Genomic DNA, 14,530 nt, shown 5'->3' with positions numbered 1-14,530 from the left:
GTGGTGTTCCAAACCCGGGCTAGAGTTGTTTCGTGCCTGAACGCTTCCTTTATACGCTTATTTGATCCGCCCACTCTCACTCTGACACTCTGTATCCTGTTGACAGGCACTCGCCTGCTCCCGCACTTTCTTCACCGGCCAGTATGAGGTTAGCTGCCCCTGACACTTGGAGATTAAATCCCTGGTGCTCACTCATCCATATTGATGAATTGTACCATTTACGACTCCCGCATGTGTCAGCGAGAGCCTCCCACTCTTAAGCTGTTCCGGCGTTCCAGTCCTCGTAGACCGAAAATCCATATGTCCACTGATGGTTTACTGATCAACGCTTTTCGTTTGAGGCTCTCACAGCAGTGCCGCTCTTTCTCGCCCTGGCATTCTTTCCGTCCAGCTCCTTCTTTCTCTTTGAAGCTCTCTCTAAGTCATCTCCCACTGATTCTCATCAGCCACATCGTAGTCCATGTCCCCCTGCTTATGGCTCTCATAATGTTGGTTGTTGTTATGATGAAGCCCATTGCCGTTGTGGTTCCCGCTGCTCCTCTCCAGCACAATGTTAACGTCCTTATCGCTACCACTGACGCTTCCTGCACTGGCCATGGCAGTGTCACCAGCACCACCACTGACACCTGCCTGAGGTCCGCCGCCGGGAACGAATGACATGGTTGCTGCGGAGAGAGCTGACCGGGTTTTCTGAGCGGCCGCGCCGGCACCCGTGCTGGTGCTGCCTGGGGTACTAGCCAGAGAAGTGGATCCGGGACCGCTGCTTGGGTTCCATGCCAGTTCGACTTGACCGTCGATTCCGGGGATTTCCTTGCCGTTGAGCAGGATGCCGTTAAAGAACTTCTCAGCCGTCTTGCGGTCTGTGAAAGTAATGTCGGTTGCTGAGGGGGTGGTTTGGATGTCGGTGAACTCGCCAATGCCCTATATCGAGGTTGCTGGTTAGATGCACACGCAGTGAGATAAGAAAAATGGCACATATAGTGGAAACTTACAAAGAGGTACTGCCTAAGCGTCTCGTCCTTCTCAGGTACAGTGAAATCCATGCCGGTTAGAGTGACCTTCTTCGGCCGGTTATCCAGCGAGTACATCGCATACGCAGCGTGGTGATTACCTCTAGCACCACCGCGGAACGGAGCGCCGCGATATCCCCGCGCAGCAAAGCCTCTAGCTCTATACGCCCCCCTGAACGCACCCCTCCCGCCGTAGTATCCGCCTCTAGCGTTCCATGAGGACGTCGAATAGGAGGTATCCTCCATGGCGTCGGGATCGATGCCCAGCTGAAGAGCCTCGGCCTCAAGAGCTGCTAGCTGGGCACGCAGCGCCTCGCTAGTGGACTTTGATTTGGATCCATCTTCGCTGCCATCGCCTTGCTGGCTCCCGCCGCCCAGCTTAGCCTTCATCTTTTCCGCCAACTTGGCTCTCTCTTCGCGGTGTCTGGCAAGCAGCTCCTGCTCACGCTTCGCAAGCTCCTCACGTTGGCGTTCCAGTTCCTCCGCCTTCTTCCTCTTTTCCTCGTAGATCTTCTGGGCTTCTTCTTGCTTCCGCAAGAACTCCTCCATGTCTATCTCGGGCATAGCAGCCGACTGGCCGTCTCCGCCTCCCTCGCCATGTTGTTCGGAACCTTCACCTAGAGGTTTAGATGGCGGTAGAGAGGTGTCCTCTTCCTTATACCAGAAGATCTTGACGAATCGGTTGTCAAAGACCACCTTTGGTGACCTGTACGCCGCATTCGCCGACGTCCAAGTGTCGAATTTGACAATGGCCAGCCTCTTGTAAGGCTGCATGGAGACCTCCAAGATGTTTCCAAACTGGGAAAAGAACCCGCGAACTTGCTCCTCATCAAAGTTCTCCTCCGGGATGTTTTCCACCACGATGGTCGACTTGGCGCGGTCAAACACGGGACCGTCGGCCGAAAAGGGCGCCTTCGGGCGACGTTTCGGCCCCTGTTGCCTTCCTCCTCTGCCTCTGGAAGAATATCCTCCATCATGCTGAAGGGACTGGTGAGGGGGAAGGTTGGGCGGCAGAGTGAAAATGCCAGGGTTGGTGGGATCGTATTCTTCGATAGGATTCGCTGGGGCGGCAAACGGTGCGCCGAACCCGGTACTCGGAGGGGGAACATATATGGAGTCGTCTCCGTGCTCAAAGAGGCAGGTATTGCCGCGCGAACAGTATCCCTTTGTTTCGTAGTCGCGGCATCGTGCTCGCCTTCTCTGACCTTGAGCGGAGGCTGGATAGCCAGGGGCCGGAGGCAATCCCATCTGTTGTTGCAACGCTGCCAGCGTCTCGGACATGCCCGTCAGGAAGCCCTGGGGCAACTGACCGTTCTCGGGAAATGGCGGGTATGAGGAATTGAGGTGGCCATTGCCTGCCTCTGGCCTGCCCCCACGGCCACCGAAGCCAAACCCAGCTCCCCGGCGAGGTTGCTTCCATGATCTGCCCCCATATTGTCCATCTCTTCCATCCAACTCGTCTCCTCCGTCGAAGGATCGTTTTCGTGATTGACCGACGTACGAGGGGAACTGAGGGAGGTGTCCTGGCGCGTCGTCGTAGGATAATCCGGGCGGTTGGATAGCGGGAAAAGCGACGGGGAGAGCGGCAAAGGCAGGCGGAGGAGGAGCGTGCTTCGGCACTGGAGGGGCGTCGGGCAGGTAGGATTTGTAGGTGATGGCTTGAAAAACATCGCGGACGAATACCGAAGAGTCTTGTTGGTCACACGCACGCATGTTAGTTTCGCCTCTTCCTTGGGCAGTTCAAAGGTATCATTCTCTTACCCTCTTTCAGGAAGTCTGGGATTTCGGTTTCGCAAAGTCTGCGGACCTCTTCAACCTCGCCGTTAGTGCGCAAAAGGGCTAGAACGTAGTCGGCCAGAACATCTGCGTCAGCATCTGATCTAAATCATCATGATATGATTAGCTGTGGCCCTTGAGGGACTGTGAGGGACTACCTCTAGACATGTGAAGGGAGGACTGGGGGCCAGGATCACTGACGTATTTTCGAGCCGCTTCACGATCCATCTTTTCAGGTGAACCTCGTCATCTTCGGGAAAGAGCATTTTGCTCTGGTAGGTGAATCAAATACCAAATGCAGGCATAGATATATGGCTGCTGGTATTGAAATAAAGAAGACGCTGAAAGACGGATGTGTAATTCTTCTGGTCGAGGAATGCTGAGATCGTCGTCTTCGGTTTGTTGCGTCCTAACTTTTTTTTGGGTCGGGAATGGATGGCGGGAACTCTGGTTCGGTTGATAGGCGGGCAGGCGGGCTAAAACAATGAGTCGCAGCACTCAGCTCAGCGCGTCGCGCTCGACTTTTGGGGCCTTCAGGGCAAATTAGCGCGCACGCCCCGCACTGACGATGTCCGCGTGGCTGCACCGACAAACCGCTTCACATGGAAGTCACGACAAAGGCATGGATTTTGAGATGGAAGATTTTCAGCAGGAAAGGTGTTCCACCATTTTCGACTTCATACAACCCGTTTAAGTGGCTATACACGAATCTAACAGCGTGCCATCTACTGTCCATCAGCTAGAGGTTGTTGGTCTTTTGAACGGTGCATGATCTAGACTGCATTGTATGAGATAGTAAGCAGATCGAGACTGCTCTAGCGCATCACAAATAGCACAACAGGAGCATCATTTTGGTTCAGTGTTTGGTCATCGCAAGGAAATTCATTTTTTCTCGTTACTACATGACAAGCCAAATATGCTAAAGGAAGGAATCAACCAAAAAATTCCTCGGTATCTCATCCCTCCTTCCCGACGCCTTAAAGGTCAAATCTCAGTAAATGTCGAGCTGCTCCAGCCTTAATCTGGGCAAGAGCACTGAGAACGGTGTCATACGCCTTGGGTAGACGTAATTTAGAGCTTGTCGTAGTACTGTAAAGCTTTGTTAGCAACATGTTATCCATTATCATAGAGCAGAGTAAAACTTACGTTCTCGTAGCCGGGAACCTCGACCTTGAGACCCTTGCGCTTGCGCATCTCCTGGACGATCTGGCCGACCTTGGAGGAGGAGTCGAGAGGAGAACCGCCGGGGAGACGCTCCCAGTGATCGAAGACGGACTGGGGGAAAGCCTGGCCGGAGGTGGCGGCACGGAGATCACCGTTGAAGCCGAAAGACTCCATGACGGGGAGGTAGGCCTTGATGGTGAAGAGGGGAGTGCCGGGGCGCTGCTCCTCGCCGAAGACGTGACCACGGCGGCGGGTAAGGACACCGTAGACACCACCCATGGCCTGCTCGGGAACCTGAATCTCGACCAAGAAGACGGGCTCGAGGAGCGAGGGCTCGGCAAGAAGGGTAGCAGCGTAAAGAACGCGGCGAGCAGTAGGGATGATCTGACCACCACCACGATGGATAGCATCAGCGTGGAGGGTAACATCGAGGACGTTGAAGCGGACGGAGCGCATGGGCTCCTCACCGATGGGACCCTCACGGGTGGCCCACTGGAAACCGGAGACAACGGAATCCTTGATTTCGTTGAGGTACTGGACGGCCTTGGTCTGGTCAACGAGCAAGTTGGCACCGTTGGTGTCGGGGCCGAAAGCCCAGATCTTACGGGCATCAGTGACGTCCCAGCCGAAGTCATCAGCGAGGATACGGGCACGGGCCTTGAAATCGTCACGGGGGGTGATCTTGCCGGCCTCGATGGCAAGGCAGAGGTCCTCGTCAAGGGGCTCAGCAACCATGTAGAGACGGTTGTGCTTGTTGGGGGACTTGGAGAGGGCAGTCATGGAGGACTTGCCAGCGACGGTCTCACGGTACTGGACGACGGGGTCGGAGATGGTAAGGGGAACACCGGCGTGGTCGTTCTCGAGATCGTTCAAGCAAATCTCGAGATGGAGCTCACCAGCACCAGCAACGACGTGCTCACCGGACTCGTTGGAGAAGGTAAGGACGCAAGGATCGGACTTGGAGAGACGCTTGAGACCCTCGACAAGCTTGGGAAGATCCTGGGCGTTCTTGACCTGGACGGAACGCTGGACGACGGGGGAGACGGAGAACTTCATGACCTTCATGTTGTGGGCAGTCTCGGAGGTGGTAAGGGTACCAGACTTGAGAAGGAACTGGTCGATACCGACGAGACCAACAATGTTACCAGCGGGCATATCATCGATGGGCTCGACCTTGCCACCCATCATGAGGACGGTACGCTGAATGGCCTTGATGAAGAGATCATCCTTCTTGCCGGGGGTGTAGTTGGGGCCCTGAATGCGGACCTTGAGACCAGAGCGGACGGTACCGGCGAAGACACGACCGAAGGCGTAGAAACGGCCCTTATCGGAAGTGGGAACCATCTTGGAGACGTAGAGCATGAGAGGGCCCTTGGGGTCGCAGGTCTTGATGGCCATGGCGGCCTCGTCGTCCTGGGGACCCTCGTAGAGGGTCTCGGCACGGTAGGCCTGGGCGGTGACGGGGGAAGGAAGGTGGAGGATCATCATCTCCAACAAGCAGTCAGCAGCGGGAAGGAAGGCCTTCATGATGGCCTTGAGGAGCTGCTTGCCCTCCTTCTCCTTGTCATCAGTAGCGAGCTTGAGGTTGAGCTTCTCGAGGAGAGCGGTAGTCTCGTCCTTCTTGAAGTTCATGACAGCGGCGAAGATCTTGAAGATGGGGTCAAGGATGAACTGGTTGAAAGCACGCTCGAGCTCCTGGCCCTCATAGGTGCCGTTCTTGGACCACTTCTTGGTCTTGGGGTTGAAGAAGTTGTCGCCCCAGAGACGCTCCATCATCTTGTTGCGGTCGACACCGAACTTCTTGGCGTAGCGGGTGGCGAACTGGCGGATGGTGAAAGCCCAGCCGTGAAGACCGGAACCGAAAGCGACGGTACCCTTGTCGGGGTAGACCTGGACGTCACCGAGAGACTTGTCGAAGTAGGTGGAGATGATGACGTTGACGGACTCGATGGTACGAGAGAAGGACTGGTAAAGATCCTCCTTGGAGACCTGGAGCTCGAGAAGAGCGCGATCGACCTTGTTGATAATGACAACAGGCTTGATGCGCTCACCGAGAGCCTGACGAAGGACGGTCTCGGTCTGGACGCAGACACCCTCGACGGTGTCGACGACGACGAGAGCACCATCGGTGACACGGAGGGCAGCAGTGACTTCGGAAGAGAAATCAACGTGACCGGGGGAATCGATCAAGTTGATCAAGAAATCCTTGCCTGTGATGATGTCTTAGTTGCTGGCCTACCAGTCAGTGTGTATGGGAGAGGTAGAACGTACCGTCAGTCTTCTGGCCAACAATGTCCTTGATGTCCTCCTCCTCGGGGAGAGTGCCGTAGAGGGAGATGGCAGTAGACTTGATGGTGATACCACGCTCCTGCTCGTCGGCACGAGTATCCGTGGCGCGAGCCTCACCAGCCTTGCCGGAGGAAATGATACCGGCCTTGGCGAGGAGAGAGTCGGTCAAAGTGGACTTGCCGTGATCAACGTGCGCAATGACGGACATGTTGCGCACGTTAGTGGGCTTGTCCATCAAGGCACGGATCTCGTCAATCGTGAAGCTATTCGTGGACGCATGGTCAGCATTGTTGTTGTTGATGTTTGTGTGGACGTGTGATGTCCTTATCTCCGGGCGGGGTAGAGTCGAAGAAGTTTGCAACCACCGACGACGGGCGACGGCGACGACGACATGGTCGAGGACAGCGACGACAGCGACGATGAGGTGTATCAAATGAAGGCGACCATGACGACGATGGTCTTGGTCAAAGGAAGAGGACTTACTTGACCATTTTGGCGGTATTGTCTGACACACACTGCTAAAATGGGTGTTTGACGTGGTGTGGAAAGGAAGAAGTCTCGAGAGAACGAGATTTTTTTTCCTCACTCAAATGCAAGCGAACCAGCCGAGAACTGACAAAGCAGGATCCCGGGAAAAACAGTCCAACTTGGCAAAAATGCTAGTGCTCAGTATCAGCCCCAGACTACCAGTAGCAGACTGAAAACAGTGAAGGCAAGTCGGAAAAAGAGGGTCGAGGACGTTGATATGGAGTCGAGGGCGGCCACCTAGCCTGTAGCCAAATTGCACTTGTGGGACTGGCCGTGGACTGGTGGTGGGCGGGGAGGGCAAAACTGCAGAGAAAAATTGGCGAGGGGAGGGGGAGGAGGGGTAACAGTAGTGGGGCACAAACGTCGCATTCGGTCTCTTGATTGGCCAACCGGCCTCTTGTGCGCGGCACCGCCTGATGTCTGACTTCACCAACGAGGGTCAAGCCCTGTTTTGCCCCTCCTCGCAATTCGGATTCGGCCAGTGAAGGTGATCCTGAACTCCATGATGAATGCATCAGGCCGCCACTGTACCGAATCACCACTTCACTACCTACCGAGCAGCAGTCGTTGACTCCATGACATTTCGTCATGACCTTTCTGACTGAACATTGTCTCTTCCTCAGTTTGTCAAAGATCTCGCTGCTAAGAGGAATTGGTCTTTGTGGGGCAACATGAAAATTCATTGCCCGACGAGGAGCTAACAAGCTGCTACGCCCATCGTCCCCGGGCCATTGTCCTGTGTTAGTGAAGCTGGCATTCGAGCTGTTACTGACCTGATGGAGGAAGTCGGAGCTTTGGCCCGCTCGAGGCCCGGTTCATCAGGCGGTTTCACAACTCCCGGCGGCAGCCCTGAGGTATCTAGAGGCAAGCTCACATAGTCCTCGTCGTGACAACGAACCGAGCAGGCATGCACAAAGGATCCGGATGGAGGCATACCCATCACAGGTTTATTGTTTAGTGAACTTTACCCGGGCTAGTCACAGGAGGCAAAGACTGCATCTCTGCCGCTTTTGGACGACTCATAGTTGTTTCCTGTAAGCTGACATCCAGGTCTACCTCTACCACCAAACCGCCCGGACCAACTCAAACAGCTTTATCAACATCCAGATGTACCTCTACGGTTTCGGGGATGTTGCTCCTGGTTTCCGCCTCTCACTGCTTATTGTCGGTAGTGTACTGTAACTTTAATGGGGAGCTGGGCCCAGTGAGGTGGATAGGACGTGGAACGATCCCTTTCCCTCCCAAAAATAACCGAAATGGCCGTGTTTGCCAGTGACCAGGTGACCTCGATGTTTGGATTATGAACATCAAAAAAGATTTGATCTTATACCTGCCTTTCTGTTGCTTCCTTCGGCGAGCTCAAATAGGTAAGCCTAATGTTACACAATGAGTAATGCGGCCAGAGCTTCAAGCTGAGCTCTTGTCAGCTCATTCACAGTAGCTAATACAATACACCACGATACACTGCGGCCACCGTACCCCGCAACGAGACTGGTAATCCTTGTCTCAGTTCCAAAACGTCGAACGGTTGTGAGCAAGTAATGTGAACAAAGACCTCATACACATCATGGTAAGTGGTCAAACAACTCGACCCTATTACACAAGCTTGCTAACTCCATGGTCCGTGCATTCACATACAAAATTAATCAGACTTATAAAAGCAAAAATTTAATATAATTATTACAATACATATTTGTATGCAATCATTTTAATAGATCTTTAGTGAGAGTCTTAAATAGCATAAAATATTAAGAAAGTCATATAACAATCTAATAAAATTAAGTCTTTATTGTTCCGCTTATTGGTAATAATATCATTTACTTCATATTATTTTCTGTAAAGAAAAAATAATAAGTTTTGCTATGGAATTTAAAACATTAGAAGTAAATTTCTAAAGCATCTAAAATCTTCTTAATTATCACCTTCCTCTACAACTACTTGTATTTTTATTAAATCTTAACCTTTATACCTTAGGAGTATATATAGTATTTATGAAGTTTCTAAAAATGCTATCTCCAAAATGGGAATAAGGAGCTAATAAATGATTTAAATTTAATTTAAATTTGTTTTATTAAATCTTTTCGCCCAAGTACTTATTAATAGTAATATACTTGTTAACGTGTGGCTAGTACTGTGCCTTGTAACTGCCTTGTACTACCTTGTAGCATAGAAGGCTGATTGAACTATTCCTTCTACAGATTTAGTCCACTCATCCTTCACAGAATATACTAGAATATAAAGGTTTTGCTACTGTATTCTGTAATTTTCTAATTTGTTCAGCATTTCTTCTAGACTAATTTGTCATCATAGAATGTATCAGAAGCTTATAGATTCAGTTCATTCCTTTCATGATATAGTGCTCTTACAAGCACTCTTATCAACTTACAGAAGTTTCCACACTCTGGAAGCTTTTAGATACTTAACGTTCGTGTATATAAAGATCTCTTCTCTTCTTTAGTTAGTCACTCCTTAAGCAAGCAAGCAAGCACAATCAAAGCAATAAAATACAGTCTACTCTGTAACGAACGGCAGTCTGATCTGCCTAAGTGGGATAGTTGAAGGTAAAGACTATCAGTGCTGTTTGGTGAAGCCAAAGGGTTCACAACAAGTATGCTCGTAATACTGGTCTCGGTGATAATGATCTATTGACTACTGTCGAACTATCTGACAATCTGAGTTCTCCCGTAGTCCCTTTATACCTGCTCGCCCTCTGCGAGATATCTGTTTCCGGATGTCCACGTAGACGTGAACCCCATAGCGTGTGGTTTACAAGCTGGCTCGATTCGTGAGTCTGGCTCGACTGGTGAGCCTGGCTCGACTGGTGAGCCTGGCTCGACTCCCCAGAGCCCTTGCCTGCCCAGAGCTCTTTTCCTGCCTCTGGTTACACTGCCTAGCTTACGCATGGCTGTTGTGTACCGGTGGCTTGGTTGGCCCGTGCCCGTCATTATCAGCTCGTAACATACTCCTATAGTATAGAGTTCTCTCTAAGACCTCTTTTACAACATCACTCTATTGTCTTTGCTACTACGCTGCTTCCTTCAGCACTGCTGTCGTACTTCCTACCGCTTCCGCTCCGCCCTACTACAAGTGCATAGTATGACAGGCTAGGGTGCATATGCCCAGACGGCCAAATCTACAAAAGATAGGATGATGTTCTGCTTGTAAAGTAGAATTAAGAATGCATACTATATAGCCAATGTCAACCTGTGACACATAGTTTATTGTAGCATCTTTATATTAATGCTATTATTATAAGCTAGTTAGGACATTGCAGCAAACACTTTATAATTACCTACATCTAATTATTAGAATATTATTAGTAGAGTACTATTTATAATAATTAAATTGAAGTAAGTTGTCATAAGAGTAGCCTGTGTCGTTGCACGTGATTAGTCACGTGCCTTGTGTCAGCGCACAGCAGCTTCTAAGACTGCTGTCGCTGTCAGTAGGCTGGCTATGACAGCTCCCAGCCATGGACCCACAATTGGGCCCACAGCTGGACTGCCCTCATAAGGCCAGCCTTCTGGGCACTTCTCCTTCGTGCAATTACGCATATTCACATCTACCATCGACCCTTTGCCCGTGATATAAGTATAAATATAATACAAAGATGTTAAATTAGTAAAGAATAAAATAAAGAAGGATTTATACTCAATTACTTATTTAATTAGTAAGACTTTATTTTACTAAAAGCGGATATTAAATAGTATTTTATGATTTTCTTATTAATTATAAGAATTGAACTTTATTTATAAGCGTATAAAGCCCCCGGCTCTAAATATTTATAATACTGATCTTATCATAGATAAAGTTAATATAGTAATATATAGCGTTATTAAAGAAGTTCGACGTAATAATATTCTCTGGTATTTTTGTTAAAATATAATATTAAATTTAAAATATAAAGTATAATAAATTACAAACGGTGCTGAAATAACTGTTATATAATTAGAAAGTTTTATACTTTACGGTATGGGACTGTAAATTAAGCTTCGTTTAAACTTTCAATATTCATAATATAAGCAATACTATTATCAGTAAATTCTAGGTATTCAATTATAATAATAATATAGTCAGTTATATTCACAAATTTACAATATTTGCGCTTAGAACGTTGGATAAAATAACAGTCGGATTTATATTTTCAATTTTAAAAGAAATCAAAATATATCTATATTCACATAATTGAAATTTCATCATAGTACTCTAATAGTAAATCAGTTTATTTATTAAACGGTCGGTTAGTATTAATATATTAAGAAAGGTTATGTCTTGTAATTTACTTACTATATTGAATTTAGTAAACCTACCATTTAGTGGCGCTAATATGCTCATTATTAACAATTTGGTAAATGCCAGTTTGTTTCATGCAATTGAATTAAATTTAATAATAATAATTGAAAAGCCAGTCATAATATCATTATCGAATATTTTAGGAAAAATACAAAGTAATTTAAAGTTTGATGAAAAATTACTGAAGAATATATTAAGCATAATTTAAGCATATACGTAAGTACTAATAAAAATATCGGGCGCAATTATTTAATTATCATTATTAGTAGTAAGATTATGAAAAATATTCTAAACAAATTCTAAATTTAAATTATTTCTCTATGAAGAAATTGAAATAAATCTTCAACTATTTCTCCATAAAAGAAGTTGAATAAACAATTAATTAATTTTTTATAAAGAAGCTCAAGTAAATAATTTATTATTTCTCTATAAAGAAAGAAAATATGAGTTAAGAAACGTAGGTCGGATGAAACTTTTTTCATAGTGTGGAATTTATCTTAGCGTATCCACTTAAGTAAGCAAGCTTATATAAGAGAGTCGAGTCATGTAAGTACTCACATTATAGTAAGCTAGCCGCCTACACCTGCACTTCAATACAAGAACCAGAGAGTGCTACAATATATGTACTTAAATAAAAATATTGTCTACCAATGCTATACTCGCAGATTTGCTATACCTAAACAAACAATCGGAGTCCTACGCCAACGCTTAACCGAATCTAGCTCAACCTATTTAAACCTGTATGCATCCATACCGCAGTCTGTTTGAACACCAGAACTATTCTTCAACGCGAAAGCTCAAAAGGAAAGAAAAGAAAAAAGGCAAGGCAAAAACAGCGTCTCAGGCAAAACAATGTCAGTATCACCTTCCCCACACGTTCTGGAACTCCTCGTCACCACCAACAGTAAAGTGTGGGCTCCTCTCTTCTTCACCTTCACCCTCGGTATCAGTAGGATGATCCCAGTGGTTGGACACTTCTGTTACCGGGGTGGTTTTCCCGTTATCCTCATCCTCATCATCATGTGAAGCATCGTGCCCGGGTTCCGTCCCGTGCGGATGATGGGGGCTGACGTCGTCGACTCTGAAATCGTCTTCTGTAAGTTTGGAGGTTGTGCCCATCATCGGGCCATATGCAATCTCCAAGGGATCCATGCCCTTATCTGGGGCTGGGCTTTTTGCGTCCGCCTTTTTCTTGCCTTTCTTGTCATTCTCGGGGATAGCCTCGGGGCCTTCTGGTGCCTGTTTCTTACGCCTCTCGAGAGGATCCCTGGGATTGAGCGAGGGAACGGAGCTCTTGCTTGAGTCCGATCGGTTGTAAAAGCTGCCGGTTGGTGTGTTTTGGAAGAGACTAGGATGAGGGGATCGATAACGATCTCTCCATGGCTCGTTGGCCGTGATGACGGGATACTATGGTCAGAGTCAGCCATGGTTATCAGGCTATGCAGCTAATGGGTTACCTACGTTCCAGTCACCGAACTCGAGTTTTCTGGCTCGGGAGTATAGTTGTTCTTCCTCTGGATCAAGCACAAGATGATCATCATCATCGTGGTGCGGAGAGGAGGAATTGCTCCTCCTGCTTGGGCCGCCGTTTGCACCCAACAGCGGAGTGTTCTGGTTGATTTCGTCGGGTCTTGGGATCCAATATTTGCCCTTGCCTCCTCGCTCATATCGCATACCTTCCTTGAGTCGGGCTAGTCTGGACCGTGACTGTTCGTGCGCCATGATTTTGTCGCCGGAATCAAAGACCCGATAACCGTACTTGTCACCCTTGAACGTTTCCTTGGTGTCTTGAATCAAATCCCGAATTCCGAAGGCGTCCCTCATCGCATACTTGACCGGCATTCTTGCTGCAGACACTCTGCTGTCGGCAAAATCGTGCCAAGAGAAGGCATACCAATGAGCAATGGCGAAGGCGGGCATCTCGAGACAAATGAGGAAGTCCTGAATGGCCGCGGCAAGGCCGTCTTGTGTGTAGCCTTCGACATTCGGGAAAGCTCCGAGGAACACCAAGATGCCTAGGGCAAAGCCTTGCCAGTATGACGCAAAGATAATGGCTTTTACACACAGGAACTTGGGCATCGGTCGGAAAGGCTTCAGGTCGTCGTTCATGCAAATCCAGAACAAGCCCAAGCAGTACAAGCTGACAGTGACGCTGATGTTGTAGATAATGCCGCTCCAGAAATAGCCCGACGTGAGTTTGATGTCTCCCTCATGGTAGGTCCCAGTTGCTTTCATGATCACAGCCGCCAGAGCTAGGAGTGGCTTCATCCACGCATACTGCAAGATGCCGCGCTTTATGGCGAGGAAAGTATGTGGATCGGAGATATCGACGCGAGGGAGGACGTGGTTCAGCGGCCAAAGGTGATGAATAGGTTCGCGACCGTGGGTCATGATAATGAGGGCTCGTTCTCCGCTCAAGTAGTTGATTAGCAGTTGGAAGAATGTGACAATGGTGAAGGCCTCGTAGATGTCTCTGATGGGGTCGAAGAAGGCTGCTGCTGTCTGCGAGACCATGCTAGTCCATGAGGCGATCGAGTATATTGGAACCCTGAAGATTGAGCGTGGTCAGGAACTTTGCCCACAGACTTATCCCACAATTCCATAGAGTGATAATGTGTGAACTCACATGAGAAGGATCCGTACAACATATCGTTGCAAAAGCGGCTTGCGATAGTTTTTCCTACTATTTATCAGTGGTTGAACTCCGACGACGAGGACACTCGCAACACACGGCGATGGGTGGGTAACTCACGTTTGGAGCCATATCGACCTGTTTGTTACAGAGCTTGGTCAGTATGATGTCCAGGCACTGAAGTTGGAGCCCCGATGCGATGCGTATCTGTAGGGTAAACTTACACCATGGAGAGCAAAGTCGCGACAATGGACGCGACGCCTCCGACTATGGTTGCCACATCGGCGAGCTTTTGGCCGGTGCCTCCCATGTTTTCTCGGGGTGTCTTAGGATCCCCGCAACGAGGTAGCTGGATAGAGAAGCCTGAAGAGGACCTTTGGGCCCGAAAGGTGTGCGGCAACGACGATTTGATCGCAGAAGTAGAGAAAAGCCGTTCAACCTATGGCATGTTGCGCCGGCATGGTGGAGCGAAGAAGTGCTGGTATTGCACCTGGGAAAGGTGCAGCCTAATGAAAATGATGCAACAAAGGTGATAACGGGAATCACGATCCGGATGTCACTGGCGTAAAGATAGGTGGGATCGATGCCCGGAGGTCGTAGCTGGCGCAGCGCCTCGTGGTCTGGGCAACGAACCGGAGGTGACGATGTTGTCGGAGTAGCCCACAGGCCATGACGCTGGGCTGCGGGCGGGCATCCACCACTGCCGCTGCCCTGTAGGAGCCCAGGCGGCTATTCCCGTCCACTTTGACACCCCACTGCCGTTGCGAACCGCAACCTGACAAGGTTCATTTCCCTCCACAACTCCTGTCCAATCCCAAGAGCGCGGGACATTCGGTGA

General features: G+C 49.1%; 3 protein-coding genes across 3 annotated transcripts; all 3 read right to left on the bottom strand.

Annotated features, from left to right (window-relative positions):
- Positions 1–100: 100 nt before the first annotated feature.
- On the bottom strand, positions 101–3,206 carry SMAC4_00853 (uncharacterized protein). The gene is made up of 4 exons (XM_066089506.1): positions 2,988–3,206; positions 2,772–2,890; positions 993–2,701; positions 101–921 (listed from the first exon to the last, which is right to left on the bottom strand). The coding sequence occupies exons 1-4, from the start codon at positions 3,050–3,052 to the stop codon at positions 418–420; spliced, it is 2,397 nt and encodes a 798-aa protein (XP_065946542.1). The 5' UTR covers positions 3,053–3,206; the 3' UTR covers positions 101–417.
- A 455-nt stretch (positions 3,207–3,661) lies between these two features.
- SMAC4_00852 (uncharacterized protein) lies at positions 3,662–7,030 on the bottom strand. Its single transcript, XM_003349912.2, has 4 exons — positions 6,723–7,030; positions 6,222–6,502; positions 3,933–6,160; positions 3,662–3,875 (listed from the first exon to the last, which is right to left on the bottom strand). Exons 1-4 carry the CDS (start codon positions 6,728–6,730, stop codon positions 3,858–3,860), a joined length of 2,535 nt encoding a protein of 844 aa, XP_003349960.1. The 5' UTR covers positions 6,731–7,030; the 3' UTR covers positions 3,662–3,857.
- A 4,627-nt stretch (positions 7,031–11,657) lies between these two features.
- Positions 11,658–14,369, bottom strand: SMAC4_00851 (uncharacterized protein). Its single transcript, XM_066089505.1, has 5 exons — positions 13,917–14,369; positions 13,813–13,830; positions 13,687–13,740; positions 12,522–13,608; positions 11,658–12,467 (listed from the first exon to the last, which is right to left on the bottom strand). Exons 1-5 carry the CDS (start codon positions 14,000–14,002, stop codon positions 11,922–11,924), a joined length of 1,791 nt encoding a protein of 596 aa, XP_065946541.1. The 5' UTR covers positions 14,003–14,369; the 3' UTR covers positions 11,658–11,921.
- Between the last annotated feature and the right edge of the window lie 161 nt (positions 14,370–14,530).

This window comes from Sordaria macrospora, chromosome 3, assembly GCF_033870435.1.
Source record: "Sordaria macrospora chromosome 3, complete sequence".
In the NCBI taxonomy this organism is placed as follows: domain Eukaryota; kingdom Fungi; phylum Ascomycota; class Sordariomycetes; order Sordariales; family Sordariaceae; genus Sordaria; species Sordaria macrospora.
Note: the sequence above shows the minus strand (reverse complement) of the source record. Positions and strands in the feature narration are given on the sequence as shown.

What these genes read in the sequence shown, in the direction of transcription:
- SMAC4_00853 (XM_066089506.1), bottom strand. Translation starts at nt 3,052, where the DNA reads ATGCTCTTTCCCGAAGATGACGAGGTTCACCTGAAAAGATGGATCGTG. An exon ending in CCCAGACTTCCTGAAAGAGG is followed by an intron (nt 2,702 to 2,771) that starts GTAAGAGAATGA and finishes GTGACCAACAAG; the next exon opens with ACTCTTCGGTATTCGTCCGC. An exon ending in CGCTTAGGCAGTACCTCTTT is followed by an intron (nt 922 to 992) that starts GTAAGTTTCCAC and finishes ACCTCGATATAG; the next exon opens with GGCATTGGCGAGTTCACCGA.
- SMAC4_00851 (XM_066089505.1), bottom strand. Translation starts at nt 14,002, where the DNA reads ATGGGAGGCACCGGCCAAAAGCTCGCCGATGTGGCAACCATAGTCGGA. An exon ending in GTTGTACGGATCCTTCTCAT is followed by an intron (nt 13,609 to 13,686) that starts GTGAGTTCACAC and finishes CTCAATCTTCAG; the next exon opens with GGTTCCAATATACTCGATCG. An exon ending in TCGAGTTCGGTGACTGGAAC is followed by an intron (nt 12,468 to 12,521) that starts GTAGGTAACCCA and finishes CTCTGACCATAG; the next exon opens with TATCCCGTCATCACGGCCAA.
- SMAC4_00852 (XM_003349912.2), bottom strand. An exon ending in TGTTGGCCAGAAGACTGACG is followed by an intron (nt 6,161 to 6,221) that starts GTACGTTCTACC and finishes ACATCATCACAG; the next exon opens with GCAAGGATTTCTTGATCAAC.